We start from the raw sequence: 14,654 nt of genomic DNA on the forward strand, positions 1-14,654 counted from the left end.
CTAGTTGACTAGTTCATACAACCCCATTGCTCCTCAGAGTGTTCTGCAGCATAATCAGCACGTTCTCTTTGAACTTGATATCAAATTTTCGCCTCCTCTTCGTCTCCGCACCTGCCATGGTTAAAGTTACCCTCGCCGTCTATCACTGGCAAATCAAAGGTGAGACGGATGACACAACCCCCCCCCCCCCCCCCCCCCCCCCCCCGTGGTACTTGCTTGTTACCACATTCCACCCGGCCACAATAAAAAAAAAACGGCCATTATTCACCTCCGCCGACTCCGACCAAAATGTGATACCCGGCCGTTAATTGAATACAGGCCAATATTAGAGGATTTACGGTAATTGGAAAAAGTGTGAATCTCCAGGACAGTAAAGGTATGATCACTCCCAAGATAAACGTGGATCATCTTACGCCCTGCACGGAGCGGAAACCCAAGGTACCCCGGAAGTGTAACGAGGATCCATTAATCAATCCAACTACTTCTGAGACTACCATTGGATTCTCCGCCCCTGTGAGAACTGCTCCACCTTCTGCTCCTGTGACAACCGCACCACCTTCTGCTGCATCCAAACCCCTGTGACAATCGCACTACCTTCTGCTCCACCCACATACCTCATGACAACCGCTCCACCTTCTGCTCCACCCACATCCCTCATGACAACTGCTCCACCTTCTGCTTCACCCACACCCCTTGTGACAACCGCACCACCCACATCCCCTGTTACAACTGCACCGCCTTCTGCTGCATCCAAACCCCTGTGACAATCGCACTACCTTCTGCTCCACCCACATCCCCCATGACAACCGCTCCACCTTCTGCTACACCCACTGCTCCTGAGACCACAGGGACTTCCACCACTTCAGTTGATCCGTCCATTATCCAAAGTAAGTATAACAAGTTGAAACAAAACAGTTTTTTTTCTTCAGTTTTTGTCACACAGAGTTTGGTGTGTGGAATGTTGGACCCTCAATGTATTATTTACATTAGAAAACTGTACCCCCAGAATTATTTTCCACACATATTTAAAAAACTATGACTGACTCCATTTGTCTGAACAAAATATTTTCATGTTTGTGAGTGTTATAACTGATAGAAAAAAACATTAAAAGTCAGCGTAAGGGTGCAATGCAAAAAAGTATAGTGTTGATATTTTGTCAACACTTCTTTTGATTATTGGTTGAAACTAACCAGACACTAAAATGTGAAAAACACAATTACTTTAAGCACCTTAATATATTGTTAATTGATTCATGAAATACATAGAACCAAAGCAGTTCAAATAAGACAAGTTTAAAGGGGCATTATGGAAGTGTGACAGCCAAAACATGTATAGAAATAATAAACGTCTTCTTCATACATTCTCCTGCAATGCCCTGGTCCTGTAGAATGAGTCCTGGCATTTTTACTGTGATTGCCTGTTTTTCTGTAAAATCACAGAAAAAGAGAGCTGCTCGGGTCGAGCAGGCTGCTTCATGCGCGTTCACGCTCAGGCATCGCCCGTAGCATTTGCTATCCGTAGCTTTAGTCTTTGTTGCTGTTCCTAACGTCTAGGGAAACAGTTAGCTACATTTCTGAGGACCCTTAGCTACTTTCTTCTAGATATTTCCTGCACATTAGCAACAAAATAGCCATTTTCACTCTGAACCATTCTTTGAACGTTGTTTCAGCTGTCATCAAGAATATAAATGTTACAGATACAAAAGACATCACTGGTGGTGCTGTAGCTCACCTAGTAAGATGTTGGACTCTCGTGCAGAAGAACCAGGTTTGATTCTAGATGTTAACAGTTTATTTAGAGTTTCTTTTTTACATTAATGGTATATTTTTTTACAGTAAGATGCCCAAATTTTTATTTGAGACTTGCCGAACGGCATTGAATTCACAGATTAAAAAAAATGTGGGTTCAACTTTCATTTCGGAACAATTTTTCAAGCAAGGGAAGGGAATGATCTGAGCATGCAGGACTGACCCATCTTAAACCTTTGTCGGCTGTGCTGAAGAGAAAGGTACAGAACCAAAGTATTTAATTAATTAGCTGCGCGTTCTCCTGTCCTCTGTCCTCCGGGCCACACACACACACACACACACACACACACACACACAAGGGACTGTCTCAGCTGTTATTTTTGTTAAGGAGTGTGCACGTACGGCATGCGCGCCTCGTGCACGAGCCTACTATTGAAGCTGCCGTTATGCTTTTGGCCTGAGGGGGCAATCGCAAAACTCCATAAAGTCCCTTTAAATACTAAAGCATTTAGATGTTAACGATGCATGGAAGGGGAAAAAAATGTATGTGCTGTTGTCCAAGATTGGACCATATAAAATTTTCTTCAGTGACATATATAACACTCGTCCACAGAAGGAACTGGAAAGTGAGGTAAGTATTCGTTTATATTTGGGTGAACTTTAATTTCTCTGCTTTTGTAATTGAATTGTATGTGCTTTTTAATAACAGGTTATCAATTCATGCCTGACACTGCTTGTCAAAAAAATTCAATGAAAAAAGTTGTGAAAGCGCCTTTGTGATTGACTCTTATGAGATGACAAAAATCTGGCAACAGAACAAGCCAAAGATGAAGGTATGAGAGTTTTTTTTAAATATCTGTGAAAGTTGTAGTTTCTTTAAAAGAAACGTCAAAACTCTTATTTTTTTCTGATGTTGCCTCAGATCGACCCACGTCTCTACAAGTATCTCACTGGAGTGGTGAATAAACAACATCATTGGGTGCTTGTGGTAAAGTTTAATTGCTTAATTTACAAATTTTCAATTAAAATCTCCTTTAATCTCCTATGTACCATTACATACTGCCATGGGCAAAATTGTTGGTACCCTTCAGTTAATAAAGGGAAAAAGTCACAGAAGCAACCTGAATCTGACAAAAGTAATCATAAATTCTATGAAATTCAACTAATAAATGTCAGAATTTTTTAAATAATGCTTTAACAGAATTATTAAAACTTAAACTCATGAAACATGTCTGGACAAAAATGATGGCACCTTAAACGGAAAAGAATGTGACCAAAGGGACATTTTATTGAAACGTGTGTCCACTAATTAGCAATACAGGTGACTAGAATCTAGTAACCAGTCAGTGGGTCTATATATAGGGCAACATGTAGTCACTGGGGTGTTTGGCGTTATGGTGTGGATCACACTCAACATGGACCACAGGAAGCGGAGGAAAGAGCTGTCTCAGGAAAAAGTTTAAGAAAATGATAGAGCAGCATTTGTAGGTAAGGGATAAAAGACCATCTCCAAGCCGCTGGATGTTCCTCTGACTACAGTTGCACATTAATCAGAAATTTAGGATCCATGCGACTGCACCCAACCTCCCTGGACATGGCTGCAAGAGACAAATGATGATGACATTGATGACAAATCAAAAAGATGAATAATAGGAATGGTAACAAAAGATCCCAGATAAACTTTCTGTTGTGTTCTGGTTCTGCTTTGCTGCATCAGGCTCTGGGTGTCTTGAATAAGGGAAGGGTTCAATGAAATATCCAGACTATCAAGAGATTCTAGAGGTAAATGTGCTGCCAGGGTCTGAAAGCTGTTCTCAGTTACAGGTCGTGGGTCTGGAAACAGGACAATGGCCCAAAACACAACTAAAAACCAAGAATGGCTGAGAAGAAAACATTGGACTATTCTAAAGTGGCCTTCTATTAACTCTAACCTAAATCCACCTGAGCATCTTTGGAAGAAGCTGAAACCTGCCGTCTGGAAAAGGCGCCCTTGAAACCTGAGACACCTGAAGCAGTTTGCTGTTGAGAAATGGGCCAAAATCTCTGCTAAGAGGTGCAGAAGTCTCACTGACAGCTACAGGAATCGTTTGGCTGCTGTGATTGCCTAAAAAAGTTCTGCAACAAAGTATTAAGTTAGGGGTGCCATCATTTTTGTCCAGTCCTGTCACATGAGTTTATTTTTTTAATAATTCTGTTGAAGCATTGTTGAAAAACGATGTCTGACATTTGTTAGCTGAATTTCATAGATATTCTATTATTACATTTGTTAAATTCAGGTTGCTTCTGTGACTTTTAATTTTTCCCTGCATTAACTGAAGGGTATCAACAATTTTGTCCACATTTGTATGACCTTAATTTTACTTTATATTTTTGGGTCCCACAAAAATACAGGTTATGATACCAGGAGAAAGGAAGAGTCTCTTCTTGGACCCTTTGGGTGAGGGCAAGCTGGACATCAGTCACTGCAGTAACATTTGCAGGTAAGGATGTCTTGATCAATATTAATTTAAATTGGAAGACCAAATGCAGTAGGGTGTGTGGACACAATTAAACTTCCTAAATACATCTCTATTTCAGATCATTCATTAGACTCACAGGATTAAATGTTTCTCGATGGGCATGTGAAACAATTTCTCATCCAATTCAACAAGATGTCACTTCCTGTGGTGTCTATGCTTTAAAGGTATTTCCTCTTTTGGCAAACCAAAAAGTATTACTATGAATATTAGTATTATCCTTGATACGGTCTTGCAGCGTTTCTACCACAGTGATTGCCTGAAAAAAAAAAAAAACGATAAACAAGTTGTTTTAATTTTGAACCTTTAAAAAAATAAGCTGTAGATCACACATTGAATGAGTGTAACATGAAAAAATGTTTGGTACTTAAAGTGTCAATTCAATACTGTATGTCATACAAGTAAAACTAACGAGTACCTGTAAAAAGCAAAACTTTAATTGAATGTACATTAATCCAGTTCTTATTTATATATGAGATTCATTATTACACTTTTGCTTTACCAGTTTGCAGAGTGCATTCTTAGTGGCTCTCCTGTGGTATTTGACAACTCACCAAAAACAATCAGTGCTATTAGAGAGCAGATTGCGGTCTGCCTCTTGGAAAACACAGGTATCTTGGAGAAATATCATGTGCATGTAAAACCCCTTAAATTTATGGTCTTGAAACTGCATATATTTTTTGAGTTAAAAAATATTAAATACACAAGAATACTAAATTATAGTTTTCCTCTTATTTTTCTTGTACATACATAGATGACTTGACAGGAGTGTGTCATCTTTGTGGCATGACATACGGCGACACTCACTGGGTAACTTATCCATGTTTTTAGTCATAAATAGACTTTTAGAATATTACAATACACTGTATTAACATAGCACCTAATTGAGTTTAAGATAAATTAATGTGATTGTTTTAAAGTATCTTACAGTTTTTTTCGATTGCTAAAACTCAAAAAGCAAAAATGAGGCACAATTTTCACAACCTCTACTTCTGTTCCCAATCGCTTGACTCAGTTTATCACTACTTAAAATTTCCTGATCATATTAGAACTCTGATTTTCCTCCTTTACACTCTGATGCCAATTTCACATGACCTTGCTGTCAAAACACAACACACAATTTTCAGGTATTACACACACTTCTCTCATAAATTCTCAAAGCTTCAATCAACAACACACAAATATTCAAATCTCTAAACTTTCGGGTCTGGCGAGCAGTTTGCAATCAGGGACTGCAGCATAAAAGTAAGTTTCCACAAGGCTACCCAGGTGTATGAGTGGTTTCAGGACCACCCCCTTCCTCAATCCCACTGAGGAGTTTTTCTCAGCCTGGAGCTGGAAGGTGTACGAAAGGAATCCACAGAGCAAGGTCCCACTGCTTCAAGCCATGGAGGAGGCTTGTAGAGATGTGGCCTTTGAGGCCTGTCAGGGCTTCATGAGGCACTCGAGGCAGTACTTCCAGAGCTGTTTGAACCAGGAGGATGTTGACGAGGCCCTCTGGCCAGACAGAGACCGGAGGCATGATGCCCCATGATTATGCTTGAATGGGAGAGGGGGTGGGGGTGGGGGGTTTAACTGTAAAAATAAAGTCTTTTGTCTCCAAATTTCGGGGGGGGGGGGGGGGGGGGGGGGGGCGGCTATAAAATAAAATGTTTTGTCTCAAAATGTGTGTGATGTCTAATGTTTTTCTCAGAGAAAAGTGGGCACTGTCATACATTCAGTGTGTAATTCATTGTGTTCCATTTAGACAATTGTGTTTTCAGTTTTGCTCTTCAGTGTTCTTTCCATGCTTGGTAGTGTTCACCCAAAGGCTACTTGTGTTTAAGCAATGAATGGTATGTGTGTGTCATGTGTAAATGTGGCTGTGTTTACCAAATGAAAACATGTGTTCCATTTTGGGAACATGTTACGATATGTGATGGCAGGATTTTGTTGCAAAGGGAAGCCACGGTTTAGGAATTTGTTTGTTATGTTTGGGGTTTTGTCTGTGCAGTTTTGAAAGAAATGTACAGTTTTGAAAAATGCGTTTTAGCAATCGAAAAAAACTGTAAGAAAATTTCTAACTGAATTATTTTTACTTATTTTGCTATGTACTTTTTTGTCCTCTTGTCTCAAACAGATTGGATGTGATGTGTGCCCAAGATGGTGCCACCAAAAGTGCCTGAGTAAGCCACCAAAAGGAAAGAAAGAGGAATATTTCTACCTATTTCTGTGGTTAATTGTAAATAGTTTCTTTAAATGTTTCTCCTATTTAACTGTAAGTCCTTCTGGCTGATATATTTCTAACAAGAAACAGATATTTGGATGGAATATTTTCATGTTTATTCGAATATGATTGTGTATGACACCCAGCATCATAACAAATAAAGTAATATTTAGGTCAATTTAGCCCTTTACAGGTGACCAGGACACTGTAATCAATTTTTGCCATTTTTGGGGTGTTTGTGATTGTGGAAGAGACCCAGCATCCTGTGATGAAACTAATAACATAAGTCATCATTAATAAATATCATTAAAAATAAACATCATTACAAATTATCATAAATCATCAATAAAGAATTTAAAGTTATTTTGAGGTGTTTCTTATAGGTAATCAGGAGGGTATAGTCACTATTTGGCAAGTGACAATCTTAATTTTATGTGCTGAAGTGCTTTTATCTTGTAGCTTTTAACTTTTCCTGAATCCTCCAACGGGAGCTGCCAGTGTACGGCGCTCACAGCTGCAGTCAAACAGGTGGGAGGGAGAGACGAAGGCCAGAGAGCACATTGAGTTCCTGCAGGTTGACGACCTCGAAGCAGAAGTCACCATCTGAAGGCAGGGGGGGGAAGGTCGGGTCACAGCATCTGTTTACATTCCTCCTTTCGTGGGGGTGATATTGAGGCAGTTTGGAGGCTGCATTGGCGTCAGATAAGGATAAACAAGACTTTGTTTAGGGCAGACAGAGATAATTTCCTCTCTGCCTTGGAATCTATTAAGTGATCATTCATGTCCACCAGTGAAGCCAACTGTACGTTCTAAACATCCCCACACTGTCCGGCGACCCTCTCCGAGATGACATCCATCTTGCGCACTAACACAGGCAACGCCGCAAGGACCTTGTCCAGCTTACGGTTCACCTCGAGTAACGTCCCAGTCTGTGAGGTCACCGCACGGGCGGCACAATCCGTGGGTACGGGTCGCACTCCAATCGCTCCAGTCTTCCCAAATTTCCAGAAAACCAGGTATCCTCCCACTCCAATCAGAAGAAATCCAGTGATCATCAGGCCGAATATCCACAAATCTTCCACGTCCTCGATGGACAACTGAGAGAGGCACACGATTCACCAGACCTCCCAAGAATCGAGTGCATATCCCATTGCGTATGTCCCTTGAGGACAGGTGGGAGCCCCCTTCTCCGTTCTCATCATAGAAAAAATCTTATCAATTGCGTTGAATGACCAGTTAATTAAGTCCATTTCCAAAAAGAAGTAGTGATTTTCAGGAGAAATGCAGAGAGTGCTCTGTAGGCAGACAGGACAAGAGCCTTGGGAGAAGCAGATAAGGGAGCCGAAGCAAAAGCGTCTGTACTCTCTCTCTGAGAGCCGGAAGGTATGCCGAGTTTTAAGGCGCAATCCCGGGGAATTTTGTCTAGAAATGCAATTACCCTAACTGTGCACATTCCCGCAGTGGCTAATCATTTTTTGGCAGCCAGTCGCTTTTTGGCACAACACTGATGTCTGCAGCTCCGCAGTCTCGGACAAGCTACACTCCTCTCACTCAGCGCTAAATTAACTCAGCTATTTGCTGACGTTGAAGCCCAGAAACGGAGATTTTAACCGCTCAGTAATGTGTTCACGACTGAAAGATAAAGTTTTCCAACTAACTTCCAGACAGACCTGATATAACTCCAGCGAGCAGTGACACGCTCAGGTAGGGCTGGGGGTAAACGATTATTTTTAAAACGATTATTCTGACGATTATTTTATCGAATAGTCGACTATTCTAATGACTATTTAGAAAATTAATCTAATGATTATTTTTCTATTGCACAATTAACAAAAACCAGAAAATCTCAAATAAATTCCTCAAAAAAATTGATAAATTCTTACTGTAAGAGAATAAACACTACAGGCCTTCCATTTTGTATACCACTGCGTTTATTGTGTTGTTTGGTTATGTTCTGGTGACGTGTAGAACTTGGGAGAGCAGGCTGCTGCCTGAGAGGTGGTAGAAGATGGAGTGTCTCCATGCTGCTTTGTTTTGGTCACTTATGTGCGTGAGGCGAGTGGTCTTACGGGTTAAACCAAACTCAGGTGATATTTTACACTAAACCGAAAACCCACAACACTCTAAATGTAATAAAAGGGAGATCTACACCACAAAAAAGATGAACTCTAAACCAAAACGTAACAGCTTATCCCAACGCAAGAAGCTGTTAGCGAAGATGCTAACAGTAGCTTTACCAACATTAAGTTCAAGTTACCAAGTTTAAATAAACCAAAAACACCCAGCAGCAAACAGACCAGCACGGAGGAGAGACTGCTACCACCAAAACAGCTCTCCTCGTGTCTGAAAGAAGCTCCTTAATGAAGGGAGAAGCACTCCCGGTGATTTTCTACATCTGCGATAGACACGAAGCAGCGCATCTGACCCCGGAAGTTGTTGTCTGTTGCCGGGAGACGAAGGCGGGCAAAACAGGAAAATAATCTAGTAGTGGACGGACGTTGTTCCGGGTCTTCGGTATTTGGCGGAGATGTTAGTGAAGGCGGAGAAGAGGGCGAACTAGAGGAAAAACAGGCAGATTCCTCCTCTATTTACAAACTCCTGGGGATGCAACAAGTGGGCGCGGTGCGTCGACTTCCGGATCTGACGTCGACAAATTTTTAGAATCGAGCCGTCGACTTCGTCGAGGCTTCGCTACAGCCCTACGCTCAGGTCAGCATGACTGTGGCTGCTGTATTTTTGCTGTTTTTATTTTTCCTCCCCGACACACAACAACGTGGTCAAGCTGCTCAGACATGTTCAGCAGCACAAACCTATGTGAGCACCTGTTGTCATCTAATGTTGTCATTATTATGATGAAGATGAACAAAACAACAGGAGTCTCCTCCTCAGCTCAGATCAACCCCATGATGCAGGTATCTGGCTGGAACAGGTGAGCATCACAGTAAACCAGTGGAGCAAACTGAGCTTTAAATATGTTGGTTTTATGCTCTTTTTCTGCTCCAAAACATGAAAGTTAACAGGTGAGATGTTGCATTTTCATTTAAGATAAAATATTTTATTTTGTTGTTGGCCCGTGCGAAAAGATTTAACCTACAGTAAACAGGAAGTGGAAAGGCTGCAGATAGATGAATAGAATAGAAAATCCCTTTATTGTTCCTCAGTGGGGAAAGATAGATGTCACAGCAGCGATGACGCTTATTACAGGAGAACAAAAGGAGAATAAAAAATAAGAAAAAAGAATCAACAACAAGAAAACATAAAACCTGAATAGATCATCTTTGTGCCTGTTATACTGTCATTATTCAGGATTTTTATTCATATATATGTTTTTACTACATTATGAGTAGAAATACTAACAAAATCACCAAATTATACAAACAAGTGAAACTGGAAAAATTAGAATCTGGTGCAGTCCGTTTATTCCAGTAATTCAACTAGACTGAGAGACAATATAAAGGCTCATACAAAGGCTGTTTTCTATTTGCAGTTATACATTTTAGTCTTGTTTCACTGATACTTTGAATAATTAAAAAGCATTTTTGTTTAGAAATTAAAAGAAAGTTTACAGTAATATTACCGTATTGCCCCGAATATAGGACAGCTCAGGTTATCAGTCAAATGAGGCTTTTATTCAGACCTCGCTGTACTCACTCATGCTGCTGTGTGGTGGACCATCAGCCCGCTACACCTGCCAACTCCTCCCAGAACGTCATACGGGCGTGTAATGGTTAGACCCCGACCATAAAACAACCCCAGATTTAAAAATTATTTTCAATGAAAAAAAAAAACCTCTCGTCTTATATTCGGATCAATACGGTAATTACCATGTCTCATGTTTGATTCTCTGTCTGATCATTCTAATTTTAGAAATTGCTTTGAGGGCACATTTTCCTGGACGGTTAAATGAGATTAATTTAGATTAATTAATTACAAAGCCTCCAGTTAATCAGAATTATTTTTAAATCCAGTCCCACTCATAAAATAAACTAAACTGAATTGAAATTAAACTCAACAGTGACAATCTTTTCCAGCTCTGACATAAGTGTTGATCTTACCTGCTTCTGTGGTATAATGACCAGGCCAGTTGTCTACACTTGGCCTCACTGACAGCCAGGGGCCCTTCATTTGACTGGTTACTTTCCCCTCCAGGAGATCCAATGAGTGTGGTGGCTGGTTGACAGCAGCCCATGTATATAGTTGGTCGTGCTGCAGAAAGAAATTTCTCTTAAAAACTTTGTAAAGAACACAATCTCCTTGTATAATAGCTCAGCTTTGTAAAGCCATTGATCTAATCTAAAGCTAAGCAGAGCCTGACTTGCCTTAAAGGGTTATGGTGTCACCCGAAAGCCTTAAATTCACCTCAGCTCTCTTTGCTTTTTGGTAAATTCAATGAGGTAAATTCTTGCTTTAAATTTGATTCACTGCTGACATGCACTTATGTAGATTCAAAAATGTTTTTTATTGTATCCATGAGACATGATGCAACAACATTTTTGGTGCAATTATTTCCATGCAGAAAACAGTGAACAAGCATAAAGTACACAGCAAAATAGAATAAAACACAAAAGTATGTATCAAAATATGATCAAAAATCACAGTGTGCTACACCTGCACACCTTTGTTATTATTGCACTTTGCTCTTTATCTAGTGCACATGGTCAAATGGGCCATTTTACAGCATTCAGCACAGTAATGACTGAAATATAAAAACTATTTCTTAATTCATTTGTTTTTCTCTTCATGGATCTGAAATGTCTGGCTGAAGGCAGGACATCAATGTAAGTATGTCCTGGGCGTGATGGGTTCGTACGAATTTTCTAAGTTCTAGTGAGAGAGGACAGCCGACTATCCCCGGTCCACTTTGATGACCATGTGACGCGCTTTCGTCTGTGCTGCTGTGCAGCTGGAGAACCACTTCCTAAAATGGGGTTAAGGTTTGGACTGACCCAGGATGGCGCCAGTTTATGTGGATGCTGTCTGTCTCCTGTGCACTTGTTTATATTTGGTTTTGGTCTGCAATATGGTTCTGTTGCTTACTTACAAAAAAAAATACTTTTTTGGCTCAAAGCAACTCGGCGCCGCATGTTCCACAATGACGTGTCCTGGTTTTAGGTCATTGGAGGAATCGTCGTAGGCGCCGGGGATGCCGTCACAGAATGCACGTGGGCTTGTGCGCCATGCCGCCTCTGTTCTGGAAGGAGCTGGACTGTCTGGGCCTGGCAGCCATCTTGTGGCGCCGTCACACCTGCTGGATCCTCCTCCATCCTGCTTAGTGCTGCTGGTGAGATTTGAATCGAGGATACCGCTGCAACGTAATCTTCTGGTGCCTCCTTACCGATGGAGGTGTGCAAATCTACGCCACGTGTCTGATGCTGAAGTTGTCCCCATGTCTTCGAACTCAAATGCTGACAGATTAACAACTGCGCTGCCAGTCCGGCTTGGCTTGATCAACGCCAGGTTGGTAATGAATACAGTTTTTATTTGAAAGTACTGTTCTGATGCTCAAGGGCTTGGATTTCGGTGTATCTGTGAGACCTGGATGCCATTGGGGGATTTGAGAACTATTACCAGCGGACTGTAGCTGTTTTAATGTCTAGAGCCCCTCTCGTAGAGGCAGTGGGCTGCTTATTTTTTATAAATCCCATTTTAACTGTAAACAGCTGAATCCTTTGTAGACTTACTGACTGTAAATGCATTGAAGTATGATCATATTTTGACCCTAACCGTTGAAACATCAGTTGAGGCCATGCAGGAAGTGGACCTCACAAGATCAATTAACCCTCCCACTATCTTTATGGGTGACCCCACGAGGAAAGTCGACCATAGAGCAGGATTGATGGTTTATCTTTTGTGGCAGGGGTGAGGTGGTGCTCACTCCTCCTTGGAACTTCATTTAAAAGAAAACAACACTATAAGTTTAACTTTAGGGTTGTATAGCCTGTTGAGTACATTTTATCAGTTGATCAAAGAAAGTTATTTCAGTACATTCCTTTATTAAAGTGAAAAAAAAAGGTGACAGATCATTTGCTGCTGTGGCCCCCAGACTCTGGATCTCTCTCTCCCTGAGCCTGAGATCAGTGGTCTCAGTGGTCTCCTTTAAAAAGCAGCTGAAAACTCACTTGTTCAGGCTGGTTTTTGTGTGACCTTCATCACCTGCTCCTTGTTCTGTTCTCCCTACCTATTCCACCTTCCTCAGGATCCACTGATTTTCCTCTTTCCTATTCACTCTCTCTCTCTTTCTTTACATGTTTTAATCACAATTGTCTAGATTTTGCTCATTTTAAATATATTTTTAATAATTTTCTAAATAATTTATATTTTACATTTTTTGTTTTTGTGAAGCGCCTCGTGATTTTTATCTTGAGAGGCGCTATAGAGATCTTTTCTTCTTCTATTGGTGACTGTCAGGTTGTGAGGATGTTTAGGACCCAAAGATGCAGATACCCAGATGACAAGAGGCAGGAGGAGATTCAAAGTAAAAATCCTTTTATTTTTAGGATAAAGAACAAAAAGTGATCCGAGACCGAGCCAAAGTCCAAAAAGTCCTGGGGAACAGGAACACCTAAAGCTCTTCTTAGAGCACAAAAAACCTGGAGACAAAAAGCTCAACAAAGAGCACGAAGACCTGAAGGCAAAGTTCACAACAGAGCACGAGCAACGCTGACAACATACAACAATGAACCGACACCAGACACAGACAAGACAGAGCTTATATACACAGGGAGAAGTGATTAGGGAAAATGGCGGCAGGTGTGTGGAGTGAGAGCTGGAGGGAAGACAGGTGAATCTAATAATCAAAATGGGCAAACAGAAACAGAGGAGGGCCAAATAAACCTAAAAAACTAAAACACAAAACTGAACCTAAAGGCTGCGGGAAGGATTAACACACACACACACCATCACACACACAAATGCACTAATATAAACAGGAATGGGGAATGGACATAAACACACACACACACACACACACACACACACACACACACACACAATGAACTGGGCAATGGACACACACCCACACACAGCTGGGGACAAAGAGGCTGGAGCTGCAACTTGGGGCACAGAGGATAACTCAATGAACACTGGACCTGAGGGGATGATAGAAAGGTCTACAAACAGAAGACACCATATAGAGACGCAGACATGACACATGAGGGCGCTAGAGGACACAAAAGGAGTAACAAGAGAACAAATGGAGGACAAAAGGAGACACATGAGATGAGACGCCGACACAGACCATGGCAGTGACTTTGACTACTTAGATTTTATGAACAGCATAGAAAAAGTTGTTCAAACAGAATTTGTTTAAACAATTTATTAACTTTTATTTTGTTCTATATTTTTTCACGTGGGATATGGCCAGCGAGGCAAACAGCTGCATGGAGCAAACCGTGATGGGGGTGTATGCCATCCAGAAGGAGGGTGCTGAACCTGAAGATGACCCAGAGGACATTGGTGTCCTGATTGAGGGTGTGGAGGCTCTCACTGGTGTGGGTAACATTGCACAAGCATGTGCTCTGTTGTTTGGACTCATATACTGTTTGAACCTGAGCTACCCACCTGAACTTAAATGCACATTTGAAGTCTTCCAGAAGATACTTCTAAACCTTGATGGACAAAAGCTCTCTTCAAAGGTACAGTTTCTGAGAAACCAGCTTATGGGGTGGGTGCACTTGAAAATGACAGAAGATTTTGAATGGTTCATTGGTGCAATGGTGATTTCCAGTATTGATGATTAATATTTGAGTTGCATAGGGTTACATTATTTATTTTATTTCATTAAAATGTATTTATTTTAAAAAATGTTTAGTTTTTGGATTCTCTCTGTTGGGCACTTCACCTTTATGTGTAGCACTGCAAATGGATCAGAATTACATACTTGATTTCTTTTGTTATTTATTTCTTTTGGGTTTGTAGTATAGGTTCTAATTCACACATACTGCTGTCATGTGTTGAACTGCCAATGGTAAAATGGAGATATCATAGGAGTACTTTAGAGTCCCCCTCTTTTAATTTTATTCTTCCAAATGCTTTTTTTTTGGGGGGGGGGGCGCTTGCATAACACAAATATAGTTGGACTTCAGTTCATGTTTGTGTTAAGGCTTATCTGTGCTTGAGCACTTAAAAGAATGTTGGGATGTAATGGCATGTTCAGTTTGTAGAACAAAGTCTACATTTCACAA

At 40.8% G+C, this 14,654-nt stretch overlaps 1 protein-coding gene across 2 annotated transcripts in view; it reads right to left on the reverse strand.

The window, feature by feature from the left end:
• LOC107395618 (formin-2) overlaps nucleotides 1–14,654 on the reverse strand; it is a 99,491-nt gene that overhangs the window by 54,324 nt on the left and 30,513 nt on the right. For both annotated transcript variants that reach the window (XR_011516810.1, XM_070545351.1), the window contains exon 4: nucleotides 10,527–10,677. Coding sequence is in view for 1 of the 2 variants with exons in the window: in XM_070545351.1 (XP_070401452.1) it covers nucleotides 10,527–10,677 (151 nt within the window). In the remaining variant the exon portion in view is untranslated. The remainder of the gene's footprint in view (nucleotides 1–10,526; nucleotides 10,678–14,654) is intronic.

This window comes from Nothobranchius furzeri, chromosome 16 (genome assembly GCF_043380555.1).
Source record: "Nothobranchius furzeri strain GRZ-AD chromosome 16, NfurGRZ-RIMD1, whole genome shotgun sequence".
NCBI lineage: Eukaryota > Metazoa > Chordata > Actinopteri > Cyprinodontiformes > Nothobranchiidae > Nothobranchius > Nothobranchius furzeri.